The following is a 15645-nucleotide window of genomic DNA, read 5'->3' as shown; positions in this document are numbered from 1 at the left end:
TTGTTTCTTGTCTATATTATTCTCTTTAATTTTTTAAGGCCATCTAAAAATGTGATTCTGCTGCATTATTTTGTAATGCTCTTAATGCTTTTCCTTTTTGTAAAGCACTTTGAATTGCCTTGTGTTGAAAGGTGCTACATAAATAAACGTGCCTTGCCTTACCTACATCTCAGTGGCTCATAAAGAATAATGACATGTTAACCCTGCCTTGCAGATAGATCATGTATAATACACACATGTGAATGATAACGTTTCCCAGAGCAGTAGATGTCAAGTGCTCCAAGTCCCATTCAGTTGGTATTCAGTTAGGAATGATGTAGGCTAAAGTAATCAAACACATAATCATAATTGTTGTCCATTTATTTTGTGCCACGACTCATGGATTATTATAACTACCTCTGATTCCAGTTCGTTTTTAATTTATCTCAATGTTGGCTACTACTTACGCAGGAATAATGAAACAAAAAAAAGACAACGTCAGCATTTAACAAAAATCTAACAAGAGACAGAGTACTAGACAATGAAGCAATGTGCAATATAACAACACTTTTTAACAATTGTACTGTGAAATAATCACTTACATGTCCCAACACTTTTATAATGTCTCACCACCTTAATATTTTACTTATGTCACTTTTTTTTAATTGCTGCTAGACATTTTTAGCCCTGGTTGTTTACTTATTTGTCTGTATTTTGATTATATTACTAATGTGCTCTTTTATTCTCCATATTTAATAAGTTAGCTAATTCTTTATTATTGATTGCCTGATTCTGATTATTACGGGGAATTCGTTGGCATCTCTCACTTCACTTATAGAAATAAAAAAAAAGCATAAACAGAAGAGATAAAAGTACATTAGCTTAATTGTATGCATGAAAAGTCTTGACGTTGTAAATTCCGAGCCTCTCAGGAGCCCGTGAAGGCAGCACAGTTGTGAGATCAGCTGATTTTTTACGCTGCCATTTTGTCCGGCAGCAGAGCAGCGAGCAGCAGTTCAGTTCGTAAAGAGAAACCACTGGAGAGACTTTTAGAGACAGAAACCAAGGATAGGACGGGGAGAGAAAAGGAAGCCGGTACCGTGGAGGAGTCTGTTGTTGGAGGACAACACCAACTGGACAGCGAAAGGGAAGAATCGAGCTAAAAGGAGCTGTCATTTTTAACTTTTAAATTAACGGCTCAACAGTCACTTCTTTGGCAGGTTAGCTTAACCTAGCTTCTCGGCTAACACCTCTTCCTCTTCTCAACCGGGAGAAACTGCACCTGTCCCGGCTGTCAGCCACACAGTCACCTGGTGTAAACTCAAAACAATGTGATGCTCCATTTTGAATGACTTTTCTCGCCCGGAGGAGGGTTTAACACACACTTTGCCAAGCGACAACCAGTGAGAGCTAACTAATCCAAGCTAACAAGTTGACGTGGAGGAGGAACTCAAAATCTTTTTTTTTTTTTTGGATCGTTGATCTCCAAGCTGTGATTTCATACGGATTACTTTTTTGTTGTTGTCGTCTCCTAAACTATCTCTGAAAATTACAGATTTACAAAACCAGCCAGTTAGCTATGTTTATTTGTGGCCAGAAAGTAATTTCCAGTGTTTACAAATCCCACAGTGGGACTCTTTCCTGGTTCCAGTACTGCACTGGGAACATTAGCTAACACAGACTGGTGTGTTTACTAGATTAGATAGGACACAGTGTTGCCAAACAAGTTAAAAAGAATCTACAAATCATCTTGTAATTGCAGTTTTTTGTGTGATCTGACATTACTGCACACCTGAAACTAAAAACACAGATTTAAAATATCCTGCAAATCATCTTGTTCTTGCAGTTTTGTGTGTGATCTGACATTACTGCACACCTGAAACTAAACACCAGCGTGTGTGTGTGTGTGTGAGATCGCAGCCCTTTACCTCCACTTGACAGTGAAGTCACGTGGAGTGGTTTTCCGCAGGGAGTTGATCCATTGATCGGATCGTTATTGTGCTGTTTTAGCTGATTGACGAAAGAAAAGGCAGAAGGATAGAGAGAGAGAGAGATGTCGGGCCAATCTATCACGGATCGGATCGCAGCAGCCCAGCACAGCATGACCGGCTCTGCCATCAGCAAGGCGGTGTGCAAAGCCACCACGCATGAAGTCAGTGGACCCAAGAAGAAGCACCTTGACTGTGAGTATTTCAGTCAGCAAGGCGTCCAATGCAGACATACCACAGCAGGCTGACACACACATTCCTGCACACACACACACTACCTGGCTGGTTGGACAGGCTGGGTTTGTATTTTATGCAAATGACCTTCTTTAGATGTAGCTCATACACTGTGTGGAATGAGGGACACATTTGCTTCTTATCAATTATGTAAAGTGCCCAAAGTGATGTCATTCTTTGGTGGACAATCAGATACATCTAATTAACTACCCAATACAAACTCAAATGTATGAAGAATGTGAATTAACCAATGTCTTACTTGGACACATTCCTTCACACACGACCTGGCTGGATGGACAGGCTGGGTTTGTATTTTATGCAAATACCTTCTTTAGATTAATTGTGTGGAATAATGGTACATTTTTGCTTCTTATCGATACATGTAAATGCCCTATTTGCGTTGCCTAAGCCCAAAGTGATGTCATTTATTTCTGGACAATCAGCCAAACCTCATTAACTACCCAATAAAAAAGGCTATTTATGAATAATGTGAATACATCAATATATTTTCCTTACATGTGATTGGTTGTTGGTCGAGTTTCAGACACGCCCGCCGGCAAGCTTCAACGCACGCCGCTGTGGACGGGCCGTAACCCGAAGCCTAATTTGGAATTTATCGCCAAAAATAGGATAACAATTGATCAATGTTCGCTATTTCATATTTCACTCACTTCATTTATAAGTCGACTAATGCTCTTTTTCAGCTTCAACATTTTTATTACAAAAGAGTACAAAGCAAACTTGTGATGTCCATTTTTAAACAGGGCTTGTGATTCAACGAAAGCACATTGTGTGTTGGGGCCTGGCACAGTAACACAAAGTCTTAAACAGGTTCCAGTTGAACAGACGTCAAGGCGGGTCACGCAAAGACAACAACACAAGTGACGTAATGAACAGAAAGCAGGTCTTTCGTCACACCTGGGCTCACCTCTATATCCAAGTAGACACAAAAGCAGAGCTGTACAATCTCCGGGTGCATCACGTTTCCTTCCTCGGTGGGCGTCTGTTTACATTTCGAGGAAATCTCTTTAACATATTGCAAATTCCTGGAACTTATTCGCTGGTGTTGTTTCTGTGGACTCCTGGTCGTCATTTCACATGTTGCTTTGCCGGTAGAGTGGATTCATTTCATGTGGAAGGTGACGTGATGTGAGTGGGACACCAACAAAAGAGTGAATGTTGGCATGTAGGTAGGACACATTAAAAATAAGAACGAGACATCATTTTTAAGCTTGTGTTTGACATTACGGAGGACGACTGGATGTGCTGGAGTTCTGTTTTCCAGGAACCAGCGGGTTTGTTTTGTGGGCGGGGTCGCACATGTTTGATCGATGCTTCGGCTCAGCTGCCTCACATCCGTCAACTCCTCCTCCTCCGCCCGCTCAGCTGCTGACGTCCAACAAAAGTCATGTATTGTCTCCGCTCCCTTTTGTGAACGTGGCCAGATTCTTGCAGCCAATACGCCGCGTCAAGCTTAATCATTGCAGGGTATTGATTTCTCTGTGAGAGCGACGACCTCGATGCCGTTGAGGGGTGGGGGGGGGGGTCGGTCAGTGCTTCGTCGCATGAAGGCGTGATTGTCATGTTGTTTGTCCGGGTTGATGATTCCCCCGTGAAGGTAACATCCAGGGCTGTCAAGTTCATTGTGTCGTTGGGACCGTGGCGGACGGAGGGCGGGCGGGCGGGAATAAAAGGCAAGTTATACGTGAGGTCGTCATTCACTTAGGCAGGAAGTCAATTTGTGAGGAGGTTGGCGGGCAGCGTTCGATCATCACTCAGGCAACCAGCTGATCCAAACATCCCATAATGTAATGAACACTGGCAGCCAGGTGAGATGGTCTGCCAGTCATTCGGGCGACCTGATTCCCACTTAAAGGAACACTCAAATCCTGGAGTGAGTGTTTGTCTATCAATAACTCAACCCTTGAAGTCTGGAAGAACACTTGGTTTTCATCCCGTAGTCCTCGGTGCATGAACAATAATACATTTAACAATCTAAACATTTTGATCAAAGCAAGACGGGCATTTTGTTCCCATTATCTACCAGTGTGTGTCAACGAGCGTATTTTTATATCCCAGATGTCTTCAGTCTGTCCCGAGTGAACACATATTTCTGCAGGCCAAAAGCAATTTTGCCATTCAAGTAATTTAACCCAAATGTTTTTTTACTTGCTTACTGTTCCTGCAACAACAAGCACAGCAGACTCGAGTGCGTCAAACGGTTCTTAATCAATGACATATTGGATTTAAATGCTAGTTCTTCTGCGGGAAATGTTTTTTTTTTATTCTCGACAGATATAATACATCTTTGAAATACCTCTCCAGATTGTTAACATAATCAGTTCAAGTTGTTGTGGACAAAATGAACACTGACCTTCAGTTTTTGTTGTTTTTCTATAAAAAGGACCTTTATGATGCAGATGTCCAACCAATCAGAACCTGTCATTTCAGTGTTGGTTGTATTAGGTATTTCTTTTACATCTGCACCTATGATGAGTTGCCTTATAACTGCCATAGTCTGCAGCAGAGTCAGTCACATGAGATGGAGAAGGGACATCTGATCACAACTAGTCGATCAATATGCATTTAACTTGCATTGAGAAACCAGGGCCAACTGCAGTCTTCTTCAACTGGACATTATTGGCACATTGTTGGTACATCTGGTCACAAGATGCCACAGGTTTGAACTCCGTTTAGGGGGCAGAACTTTGCCAACCAGCCAGATATTGTGTAAGTCCATTGGTTGGTGAATAATACGCCAGTGGAGCCATTTTATAAATCGTAAAAGACAAACGTGGATCAACCTGTGAGGCTTTGACTCTTTGTCCGTTTGTCTATCTTTCACACAGTTCACCTACACACAAACACACAACCATCTTTTTCTATTGCTCTTCCCTTGGCACGATCTTACCACAAGCAGCTGTGACTGTCTGACGGCAAGCTGTGAATGATCTCACCGGCATATTTGCATCTACTGTAGACCCACAAGCTGAGCAACCCGGACAGAAGCCTTTCGCAGCATGCAGGGGTTTGGGGGTCCGGTTTGAGCATGAACAGCCGTGCCCTTCACGCGCCACCGGCAAAAATAAGTGCTGTTTTAACGCCATTTAGTGTCATGACTCAGACTGTCCACCTCAATTAACCCCCAGCCTGTGAGTAGGCGGCAGAAATCCCATCAGTTTTGAATAGCTCTTTCCTTTATGGAAATTATCGTCATAAAAATCAATGAGCGACGGCTGAAATGTGTCGGAATACGTCTGCAGTTTTCACATCCTCAAGGTGAGCGGTATTGTGCTTTAAAGCAGCCTTTTTATAAGCCGAATGCTGTCTCTCTCACACACTCTTCGGAGGCCACTTCTTTCCACTTTGGCATCATTGAAGCGCTGATTGTTTCACTGTCTTACCGCTGTTAGGATAGAAGTTGTGACATTTAAATTGACGGCTAGTTTCCAGCCAATTGGCTTGTGTTAAATGGACTTTAGTTGACGGGGGAAGTTGGATGGCGACATCGGCTTCAGTTATAGTCCTGTTTTTTCAACCGTTGTTTATGCGGGTGTGTTTTTCTTCGAATGAGGCTGCGGCCCCACGAGGACGAAAACGGTAATTCAGATAATGGCATTTCTATTAATCGTAATGAAAAGCCACTCGAAGAATCGTTCCCTCGCCATTTATCTGAATGACTGGTCGGGAGGTTTCCACAGCACTTGACCTCTCACAGTTCGACTCCACATGAAAGACACTTGCTAGTCGTAATGTGAGAGACGTTGGAGTCACAAAGGGAGGTGTGAAGGAGGTGATGCTGCAGTCCCAAACCGGCTTTTGTTCAGGGGCGTTTCTTTCTGCGTGATGCACAGTTCATGGCCTTCTTCACGCCTCCTCTACACCATCTGGGTTCTCCGTCCGAAATGTTCCATTTAAACGTCCTCGCAACACTATAAATGTCACTTTCCCCCTCCATTTTGTACCTTTGTGGCATCTTCCCCCTTACTACAGTGACAGGCTTTTTGTTAGGCCAAAAATACTTTCTTTCTGACATGGTTGGATTGCACTTTGTACGCACTTGCATTGTAGAAAGCAGGGTAGATGGCAACATTTCAACGATATTTTCCCCTCAGCCGACCTTCCCTTTCGATCTCGGAGGTTAGTGACGGGTGGAAAGAGAATTTCCCTATCAAAATGATAGCCGACTGTTTATTGTGTTTTTTAGCAGCAGTCCTTGTTGCCACTGTTGTTGCCAGTATTACAGGGAAACATCTTGTTGCCAGGAAATTGCTGTTGCTATGTTTAGTCCATGTCCACCATCACTGTTTATTTCACAGGTAGCAACAACGTTGGAAGCTAAATGGTCGGAAACTCGATTGAATGTGGACGCAGATATTGGACTTGCGTATGATTGGATTAATACTACAATACTTGTCCGTCATGTTTGCAGACTTTGACACATGACAACATTGAAGTTATTGTCGACCTTCTCAGCAATGAATTTAGAAAACTAATACAATTGCAAAAGTTTAACAATCAAACCAGTTTTTCCCCTATAGAGCGGCGGCGTAGTATTTGTGTTAACTGTATGTTCAATAAAGGAGTATTTTGCTAAATCTTGAGACATTGCCACTGTATGAACTAGGCCTCAAGAGCCTTTCTTGTGCTGGCAGACGCATAGAAACATATTGGCGGGGTGCACTTCACACATTTCTTTTCGCTGGGCCCGTGTGCTATGAACACTGAACCCATTATAGGAATCTATTTGTGTCTATTATATTTGAAAATCTATATGACCCTTACCATTTCCTGGCAGATTTAGTTTTTACTACAACGGGACCTCCCAAAAGTTGCCAATGACTTATAGCTGAAGTCAAAATGACCGTTTCTCTGGTACCTCCCAACCAGCACGAAAGCTTAGGAATGGCTTTTTGCAATTAGGACCCTTTCAGGTATTTTGCCTGGTTAGCAGCTAAGGTTATGAAAGCTTAATACAACACGCCACTTTGTTTTTAGCATTTTGCAGAACTGCCGGCCCACAGGTCCTCTGACAGGGTGTCGTGCCATTTTTAGCCAAACTTTAAAACTAGGTTACACTTGCATGACAACTGTATGTGGTGCTCGAGTAGTCCAACACTTTGAGGGGCGCTGTCTGGTCTGCAGTGCATCTTTGGGTTAGTTTAGGTTACAGGCGGAGCCACTGTTTACACAAGGTTATTGAGCTTGGGTTTATGTGGTTTGTGTTGCAGCCTCCAGTGAGCCGGTGCCCAGACTTTACAGCTCCGTCAGACGGGAGCTTGTGGGTCACCTTGACAGATCTGTTCTTTGTTCACGTGTACATAATTCATGTTTGTGTGTTAGCTGTGGGAGTACAGCTGTGGCACTTTTCTCAACGTTGCTAAACAAACATTTCCCCCGTGCAATAATGAAGACCACCTGTTGCTGTGAGTTTTGACAATCTGTTATTCGTCATCACCACAACTGGACGGATAACGCTGTCTGGACCCCCTCCTTTCTGTAACGGGACTCAAACCCACCCCTCACTGTGCACGAGCCCCCAATTAGTAAGAAGGTGTTGAAACAACATGAAAGTAAATGAACGTCGTTAATCAGTGTTTACTAGTTAGCCTAGCGTGCTAGCTTTAAATTGACCGCATAAGGGATCGTCCTAAATATTGCATTTTTGAAGGGATATGTCTTGAATTGCTTAAAGCGGAGAGTCAATGCTATATGGGATGGTTGAGGAGTTTTCAGTTTGCACCAACTTTTAATGGCTAAACGGGAATAAAGCACAACCTTGGCTCTGAAATGTGAAATGTTTCCTTGAAGCTCCCAATAAAAAAAGCCAAAAGTTGACTGTTTCCACAAACGTATCGGTTGTATCCTCTTTAAATGTATTGAAAAACATACACAATAGCTGCAGTATTATTAAAAGTTATTATTAACAGTTCCACTTTTTAAAGATCAATAAGCATGCCGTTGAATCTTGGTTAGCAATTGACTTTCTGCCATTCTGTCACTTTTCTTTATTCTTCTGCGGTCTAATTACACAGTGTGTACACACATGGAGTGATTTATTGCCATCCTCTGAATGCCTCTAAGTGTTCAAGGAAGTGAAAAAAGGTTCAATGGGATTTGAGGACATTTAAGAATACACATGGTCCTGGTCATTTCCTGCTATTTGTGTTGCATTGATTCCAGGCCAGATAAAGCTGGGTGTAGCTGGTTCGCATCATGGTGGTGGGGGGGACGGGGACGCGTGTGTCTTGGTGAGCGTAATGCTATCTAAAGAGAGTGGGACAGCCCCTCCCCGTCTGCAGAACCAAGATAGGCCCAGTTTAGACTAACAGGCAGGAAAAAGGCTCACTGCTGACTGTCTGGATATGTCTGTTTAAAGTAAAGCGTGTGTGTGTGTGTGTGTGTGGCCATGTAGTGATTGATTGAACACATTTCAAGATATAGGATCTAAAATACATTTGTAACGCTACTATAATCCTTCAATGTACTGGTATTTAAATGAGCTGGCTGCTTTGCATTATATTAGTCATGGTAGTGCTGGAAAATGTAAATACATTTCTTCTTAATTCCTCACACATTTTCGCCTCATATAAGCAACTCATATATTATTGAGAAAGTATAAAAAAAACTTAAAACGGTAATAATACATAAAACATTGTGCTTTCGGCTTGGCAAGAAATCTAATGATTATCTAGAAGCATTTCTTTGATGGATACAAATGGACAATAACCATACATTAATGATACACCAAGCTAGCTGCTAATTAAACAAGTCAATGACTGCATGTTAGCTAACAAACTAGTGTACTTGTTGGCATGGCGCTAATTTTACTTATCCAATTACCATCGTGGCCAAATGACTAGCAAATGTACGCTGCTTGTGGGGCCGTCATCTATTATGTAGCGTCTGCTGTCCTAGATCTCAAAGTGTGGTAAAATTAGTTTGACATTTATATATCCAGGGAAACTTCATCAGACCATTTGTGGTTACATGTCTCCCTCAAAGGTTATCCCTTAGCCTTCTTGGATCCAATGTACTGTACCTTACAATACAGAGGGAACACCGCACAGGCATTTCACCCATTTGAGTATGATAATTAAGAATAGGGCATGGTTTTAAATAGGCTTTGTCTGTGTGTTCGAGAACATTCAGTACTTCCGTTCCCCTTCTGATGTCTGGTTATTTTTAGCCGTGTTCTCTCAGGAGCCTTTGGCTGGGTTTATCTGCTTGTTTGTATTCCCGTATCGTCTACCTGCGTGCATGTCTTCCTGTCTCTGCCGGAGTCACTTTCTTTTTTTCTGACAGAAAAGACGTTCAACTAGACATTTGTGCGGAGACGTACACGCCGAGACTTCCATCCTATTCACTTGACAAGATTTCCAGAATCCCCTCTGTGGAAACCTGGCAGTTGGAGACGAGACAGTTCGGCTGTCCCTAAATATCTTAATTTAAATATGTCTGTGTGACTAAGAGAGACAGAGGAGAATCCAATGTTATTTAAGTCACCAAGGGGAGAATTAAAGCAGAACCAGTTTCTTAGACCAACTTCTGGGGAAAGGTCTTAGTTCGTAAAACGTCTTTGTCCTAGCTTTTTCTCCTCATCCAAAGTAAAGTCAGTCGGGGCTTGGACTGTGAGCTGTAGGGTCGCCGGTTCAAGTCCCCGACCAGACCTAAATATGGAGTGTGGACTGCTACTTTGAGGTCCCAGCCCACCTCCTGCCCTGCCGTGGTGTCCTAGAGCAAGGGACCAGACAACACCCCCCCCCCCCCCCCCCACACACTCCCATTGCTCCCCGGGCGCTGTACAACACTAGACTCCTGGTACTAGGATGGGTTAAATGCACATTTCACTGTGTGTACTCTGCATGTGTGACCATTAAAGAGGGTTAGTGCAAGATTATCCATTATCCGTTACTTCCCCATCTCATTCATCCTCCCATCTTTCCTCCTTGTTCTTTACTCATGCATTGATTGGATAATTCTCTCACAGTATAAGCAGCAGATTTAGGCCTAATCTGCGAGTTTTGGCGGATATCGAGCATTGCTAGTCAATTTTAAAATCTACATATTTACTTGGGATCATTATTCATCTCACGTCTCCAAGTTCCGCTCAATATATTTAATGACAAAACAGACAAAAATCAAACATTTTAACCATTCTGTTACCCCCTCCTATCCATAATTGCTTATTCTGTCTTTTGAGAAAAAGCAGACGACACCATTTAGCTGTTGTCGTTTCTGTTCGTCAAACAACCGCACAAGAATAAAATAATGATTTGTTTGTGGCTCGTAAAATGCTACTTGTTAATCTGCTGCTGCCCCAAGGCGGTCAGTCAAATCACAGTTTTATTCCACGGAAGTCGTCTGAAAACATAAACATAAAAACAGATCAGTGGTATAACCTCCGCTTTGCTTTTGACTTTATTGGAAGCAAAGTCATCATAGAAATAATTTGATTTGAAAGAGGGTCTTTGAAGGTTTACTTCATCGTGTTTGTTTTTCCTGTCAACATTACAAAACAAGACATTTCATATTCATCCACCTCTTTTTTTTACGAGTATAAACGAAAAGCACCGTGAATGTAAAGCCAAGAAAGGAAGATACGCTCAAATTTAGCAGGATTACAAATCTGTTACAATCCTTGCTATCCGAAGGATTTGAGAGGGGAAGAAAGAAGGAGGGGTGGACGGGGAATCCTCTTTTGACTCAAACCCCGTCTGCGTTCCCTAACATAGAAACAGACAGAGGCGAGCAGGAGATTAGTAGTACAAGCCAGACAAGGTGCTGATACTGCGGAGCGTTAATCTTTAACAGATTGGGGCTGCACTCCTGTGTCTGGCTTTTCATCTGTGTGCTGTCTGTTGGTGTGTACGTCCCTGTCGATTTTGAATGAAGGTCAGTCTCTGCGGCGCTACCTTTTCTCAGTTAGCAGTGTTATTAAACCTTGATAATCTCACTTCCCCTCTGAGTGATTGGAGCCACAGGGTGGTCGAGCAGTTAGAGGCGTCGTCCTTCTACTGGATGCGGACATTCAAGTCCCCTTGTTGGCAAGAATCCAACCTGTAGAAATGTGAGATATTGAGTCCTTACAAGCGACAAAGGTGTTGAGTAGTTGACCACTGACCCCTATCAGAGACATGTAACCAGAAAAAGTCCCTTTAAATCAGCAACATGTTTTTATTTGTTTAAAGGGGACCTATTATGCAAAATGCACTTTTTGATTTAATACATAAATATGTGTCAGAAAACAAAAACCTCCTTTCCTCCGTACCCACATCTCTGAAATATATTTTTTGGCTCCTATTAAGTCATTGGCGACATCCGGCACACGAGACACGTCCCAACCTATGGTCTCCGGCACACGTGACACACGGCCCTACAATATATTGCATAATAGGTTCACTTTAAGTTCTGTTTGGAAGTTTTTGGATCATGCAAGAATTGTGCAAACGTCAAGATACATTAATTGTTTTTACCAGATCAGGGAAATGTGGTGTTTGACAAAAGTAAATGAAGGCTTTTCTGTGTTATACTTCTTCGTACTATTATGGGTGGGGATCCTTGTATCGTAGTTTTAGCATGATGGTATTTCAATTGACTTTTTTTCCATTTGAAACAATGCAGTTTGACTCCAGCTGTCCTAACCCGTGAAATCAACAGAAAACAACTCCGCATTATGTATATATAAAGAATGAGCAAAACAATATGGCCATATCAGACGGTACGATAGTCTTACATTTCTAGATATTGTAAGAGTTAGTGCAATTTGATGTTTCTTTGACTTGTGGCTGTCTGAGATTCATCACAGTCACGTGCTGCACTGCTGATGGCGGTGGAAACACTATCGAACAAAGCGAGTAGTTGTAGTTTCTTCTTGGCCATCCTTATATCATGCTATGAAATCATTGTTTTCAGGAAGGTCCCCAAGTTCAGTGATTACATTGGTGGTCACATGTCTACTGTGTAAACATACTGTCTCGTCTTCATAAAAACTTCAGTTAAACACGCAAGTCTTTGAGATTTCTTCCGGATATATTTTCTTTAGGCAGCGCAGTCTCTTTAGGAATTCCAGCTATGTGAGCCTGACTTCCTCACGGTGGTCTCTGAAGTGAATGAAACCGTGTCAGGCTCACAAAGCAAGGCACTGAGGTCCCGTCATGCCAGGCCAAGGTCTAAAAAGATGTTAAGATAGGATCGAGGGGATGATTGCAGGTCTGTTCACAATGGTTAATCCACCTCGGACTCTATCCCACCAGAAGGCTTGTGGAATTATCGAGATCCCACTTTCCAAATCTTGGTGTTGAGAATGTCAAGTCTACTGAACATGGAGTCCATATCGACTGATACCAGCTGTAAAAGCTATAATAGACTTATTTGATTGACTAAATATAGGAACTAGTATTTCTATACCATTTTATTTATTTATCTTAATTCGATCAATTATCAGCATGGCATTGAATATTGCCTTTTAATGTCTTTCAGCTCATTGATTCAGTTTAAGGCACTGGTGGAGACCAACATCGGAGCTAAAAGCCCTTGAGAATCGGACTCCCATTTGACATAAATGCTAATGTTGCTCTGTGACAACTGTTACATCTTACAGTTATACACTCGCATTGTTTCTTATTTCATTTAGTCATTTTCTGCTCTTTTTGTGTCGTCATATAGCATAGCAGTTAATCCCACATGATCTGCCAGAAATGGATTACCTATGCGGGCAGGAAGATGAAAACAGATTCTCGATAAGGTTAATTAGTTATATTTTCTAGCTGCACAACACAGACAAGATAATGGAAAGGGAGTCAGGAGACGAGTTTGTCTGCAGATCAGAAGAGATGAGGGAGATGGAAGTTGTGTTTATGTGTGTGTGTATATTTCATTGAAGCGGTTGGATATGGGGGATTTGAAGAAGGATAAAAAGATGTGAGGCGAGCCCAGATAGAAGCTAGCCAGCTGGGCCAGATGCGATCTCTTTCTCCTCCGCTTGATCTGACCACCTGCTTTCTCACTCGGATACACTCACAAATAAACCCAATAACAGCTATGTTACATTAAATATGGATTCTCTTGGTTCATTGCGACCAAGTGTACCACCAAGCACACGCTTCCTCCCGCTGGTCCCTTGGTACCAGGAAGTCTCAGGTCTATTGTGGCTTGCTCAACAGATGAGCTGTAACAATGGGCCTCAGATCAGGAGGAACAGAGAAGGTCACTGAGCGAAATGAGATCACATTTACCCAGCTGCCATTCCTCCCACATGTGTGTCATGAGAGCGTGTTGGTTTTGTTGTCTCAATGCTAATTTATTGTTCAAGGCAGCAACAATCGAGCAAGATTAACAACAAAGAAGGAGAAACAAATGCAAGAGAAGCTGAATGCATAGAGAGGAAGGGAAGGAAATATAAATAGAGGCACTTTCCAAATTAAACAATCAATCATTTTGTCTATAAAAGGCCATAGGGATGCACGATATTGGTTTTTTGAAACCGATACCGATAACTTCCTGCTTCTCAAGACCGATACCGATAACCGATAATAATATAATATATATATATATTAAATGTACCTGTAGTTTTTGCACACCTGGTGGTAAAAAAAGACTAGTAGTGAGCAAATGACATGAGCATTACTACTATGAACAAAACTAACCCTGGGGTCGTCTCTGGCAAACTTCGTGCCTTTTTCAAAAGCCTCGTGGATAGGTGAAAGCCCCGGTGCCTTTGCAGCTGGCTTTGGATTCGCCGCTAGTTTAGCAGCGCAGGCGTCTTCGTACGCTTTTAACACACCATCGTAGCGATGGCGATGTTTCAGGCGACTGATCAGGTTGGAAGTATTATAGCTCGTTGCCTTCTTCCCTCCTCGTGGAACTTCTGCATCTGTGAATACAAATAGCAAGCGAACTATCTAACTCTGACACTTTGAAATAGTCCCATACTACCGACGACATGTTTGTTTACTGTCCTGGCTTCACGGCCGCACACCATTTACGTCACAGCCAGCCTCATCCCAATCCACCCACACCGCAGTACTTTTATACAAAAAATATATTGTATATTATCGGGGCTATTAATACTGTTATCGGGATGACGTCATAATTCCTAATATCGGACCGATAATTATCGGGCCGATAATTATCGTGCACCACTAATATATATTCAATGTTGCTTACAATAAACGAAATGTATAAAGAATAGAACAAAAATAGATATGAAGTATAGCATTTAATGAGCTTAACCAACATTGGTCAAGTTCATCCGTCACTTATTTTGACTCGGAAGCAGTATGTATTGTCCAAATTGTTGTGATTGTACTTTACGAATATTTATTGAGCCTACGCAACTGATATCATGCCCGGATGTGGACACAGTTCGTTAAATTATACTCTCATCACAGCACATCTTAATGAAGTGCGGTTTGATTATTTTAAATCTCTGGGTACAAAAACGGTGTCGAGTAAACGGAGAACACGAGAGCAAAGATCGCACCAAGACCCCTAAACTGAGCTTGTAGTGAGAACAGACTTTTGACATGACGTTATAATTTATCTTACTGTTTGTATATCATGTAATTGTTTGCAGAACGTTGACATGTCAGTAAAGCTTTCCAGTTGAGGATGTTGACTGCATCTTGTGTATTTTTCCATTCGTGGTCAGTGTAATTGCTCGTGGTTTGCTTAAGGGGGTAAAAACACATCCTCCCAGACCTGCTTCTGCTGCATACTACGTCAGGGAGGAGAGGCGAGATAAAGCGAGGCGAGGAGGCTTGTTGAGCTGTGTGTGGATTCCTGCAAATTGTCCGGATGAAGAGACACTCATGTCTCATGTCTCATTATCTTTTCGTTTGACTATATCCTTCTCCTTTCCCCGTATTCTCGGTCAGTCCTTACATCGTTTTGTACCTTCCCTCGTTTATCTCTCCATCACTCCCTTAACTCTCCTTTCTCTTTACCCCTACCCTAATTTTTGCCTCGATAGACTCGCCTTCCTTTTTTCTCCCCGGACTCCGGGATCAGTGGCAACTAAAGCTTTGCACTCTGCCTGATTAAGTCAGCACATGTACTCCCCTCTTTACGTTATCACACACACACGGGCACATGCACATGCACAAGCGTCCCCACAGACCTAATCAGCCCTTCTCTTAGTTCTCTCGTTCTCTCACACACTACTTCCAGACCTAATGAAAAAAACATGAGCTAGGTTTAAAAGAAAAGAAGATGGACAGGCGGAAATGTAAGCGATTGATTGAAAACAATTCCCCCAGACACTTTAAATGCCTGTTTCCAGTTTAGGGAATTGTGTCTAATCAGCATTGTTGATATCATGCAGAGATGCAGTAAGAGCGGGAAACAGATGGACAGAGACAGAAAGACAAGTTGAAGATGGCAAGGCTGGTGTTAAAAATACTCATTCTTCATTTGCATTTATTTGCTGGAACGTTTCGCTAAT

At 42.2% G+C, this 15645-nt stretch overlaps 1 protein-coding gene across 7 annotated transcripts in view; it reads left to right on the top strand.

Moving 5' to 3' along the window:
* Nucleotides 1-973: 973 nt before the first annotated feature.
* Nucleotides 974-15645, top strand: part of LOC117463645 (phosphatidylinositol-binding clathrin assembly protein) — an 81615-nt gene continuing 66943 nt past the window's right edge. For all 7 annotated transcript variants that reach the window (XM_034105991.2, XM_034105996.2, XM_034105993.2 and 4 more), the window contains exon 1: nucleotides 974-2162. In XM_034105991.2, coding sequence (XP_033961882.1) covers nucleotides 2033-2162 — 130 coding nt within the window. In that variant the 5' untranslated portion in view covers nucleotides 974-2032. The remainder of the gene's footprint in view (nucleotides 2163-15645) is intronic.

The sequence above is a fragment of the Pseudochaenichthys georgianus genome, chromosome 18, assembly GCF_902827115.2.
Source record: "Pseudochaenichthys georgianus chromosome 18, fPseGeo1.2, whole genome shotgun sequence".
In the NCBI taxonomy this organism is placed as follows: domain Eukaryota; kingdom Metazoa; phylum Chordata; class Actinopteri; order Perciformes; family Channichthyidae; genus Pseudochaenichthys; species Pseudochaenichthys georgianus.
This window is presented reverse-complemented; position numbering and strand designations above follow the sequence as displayed.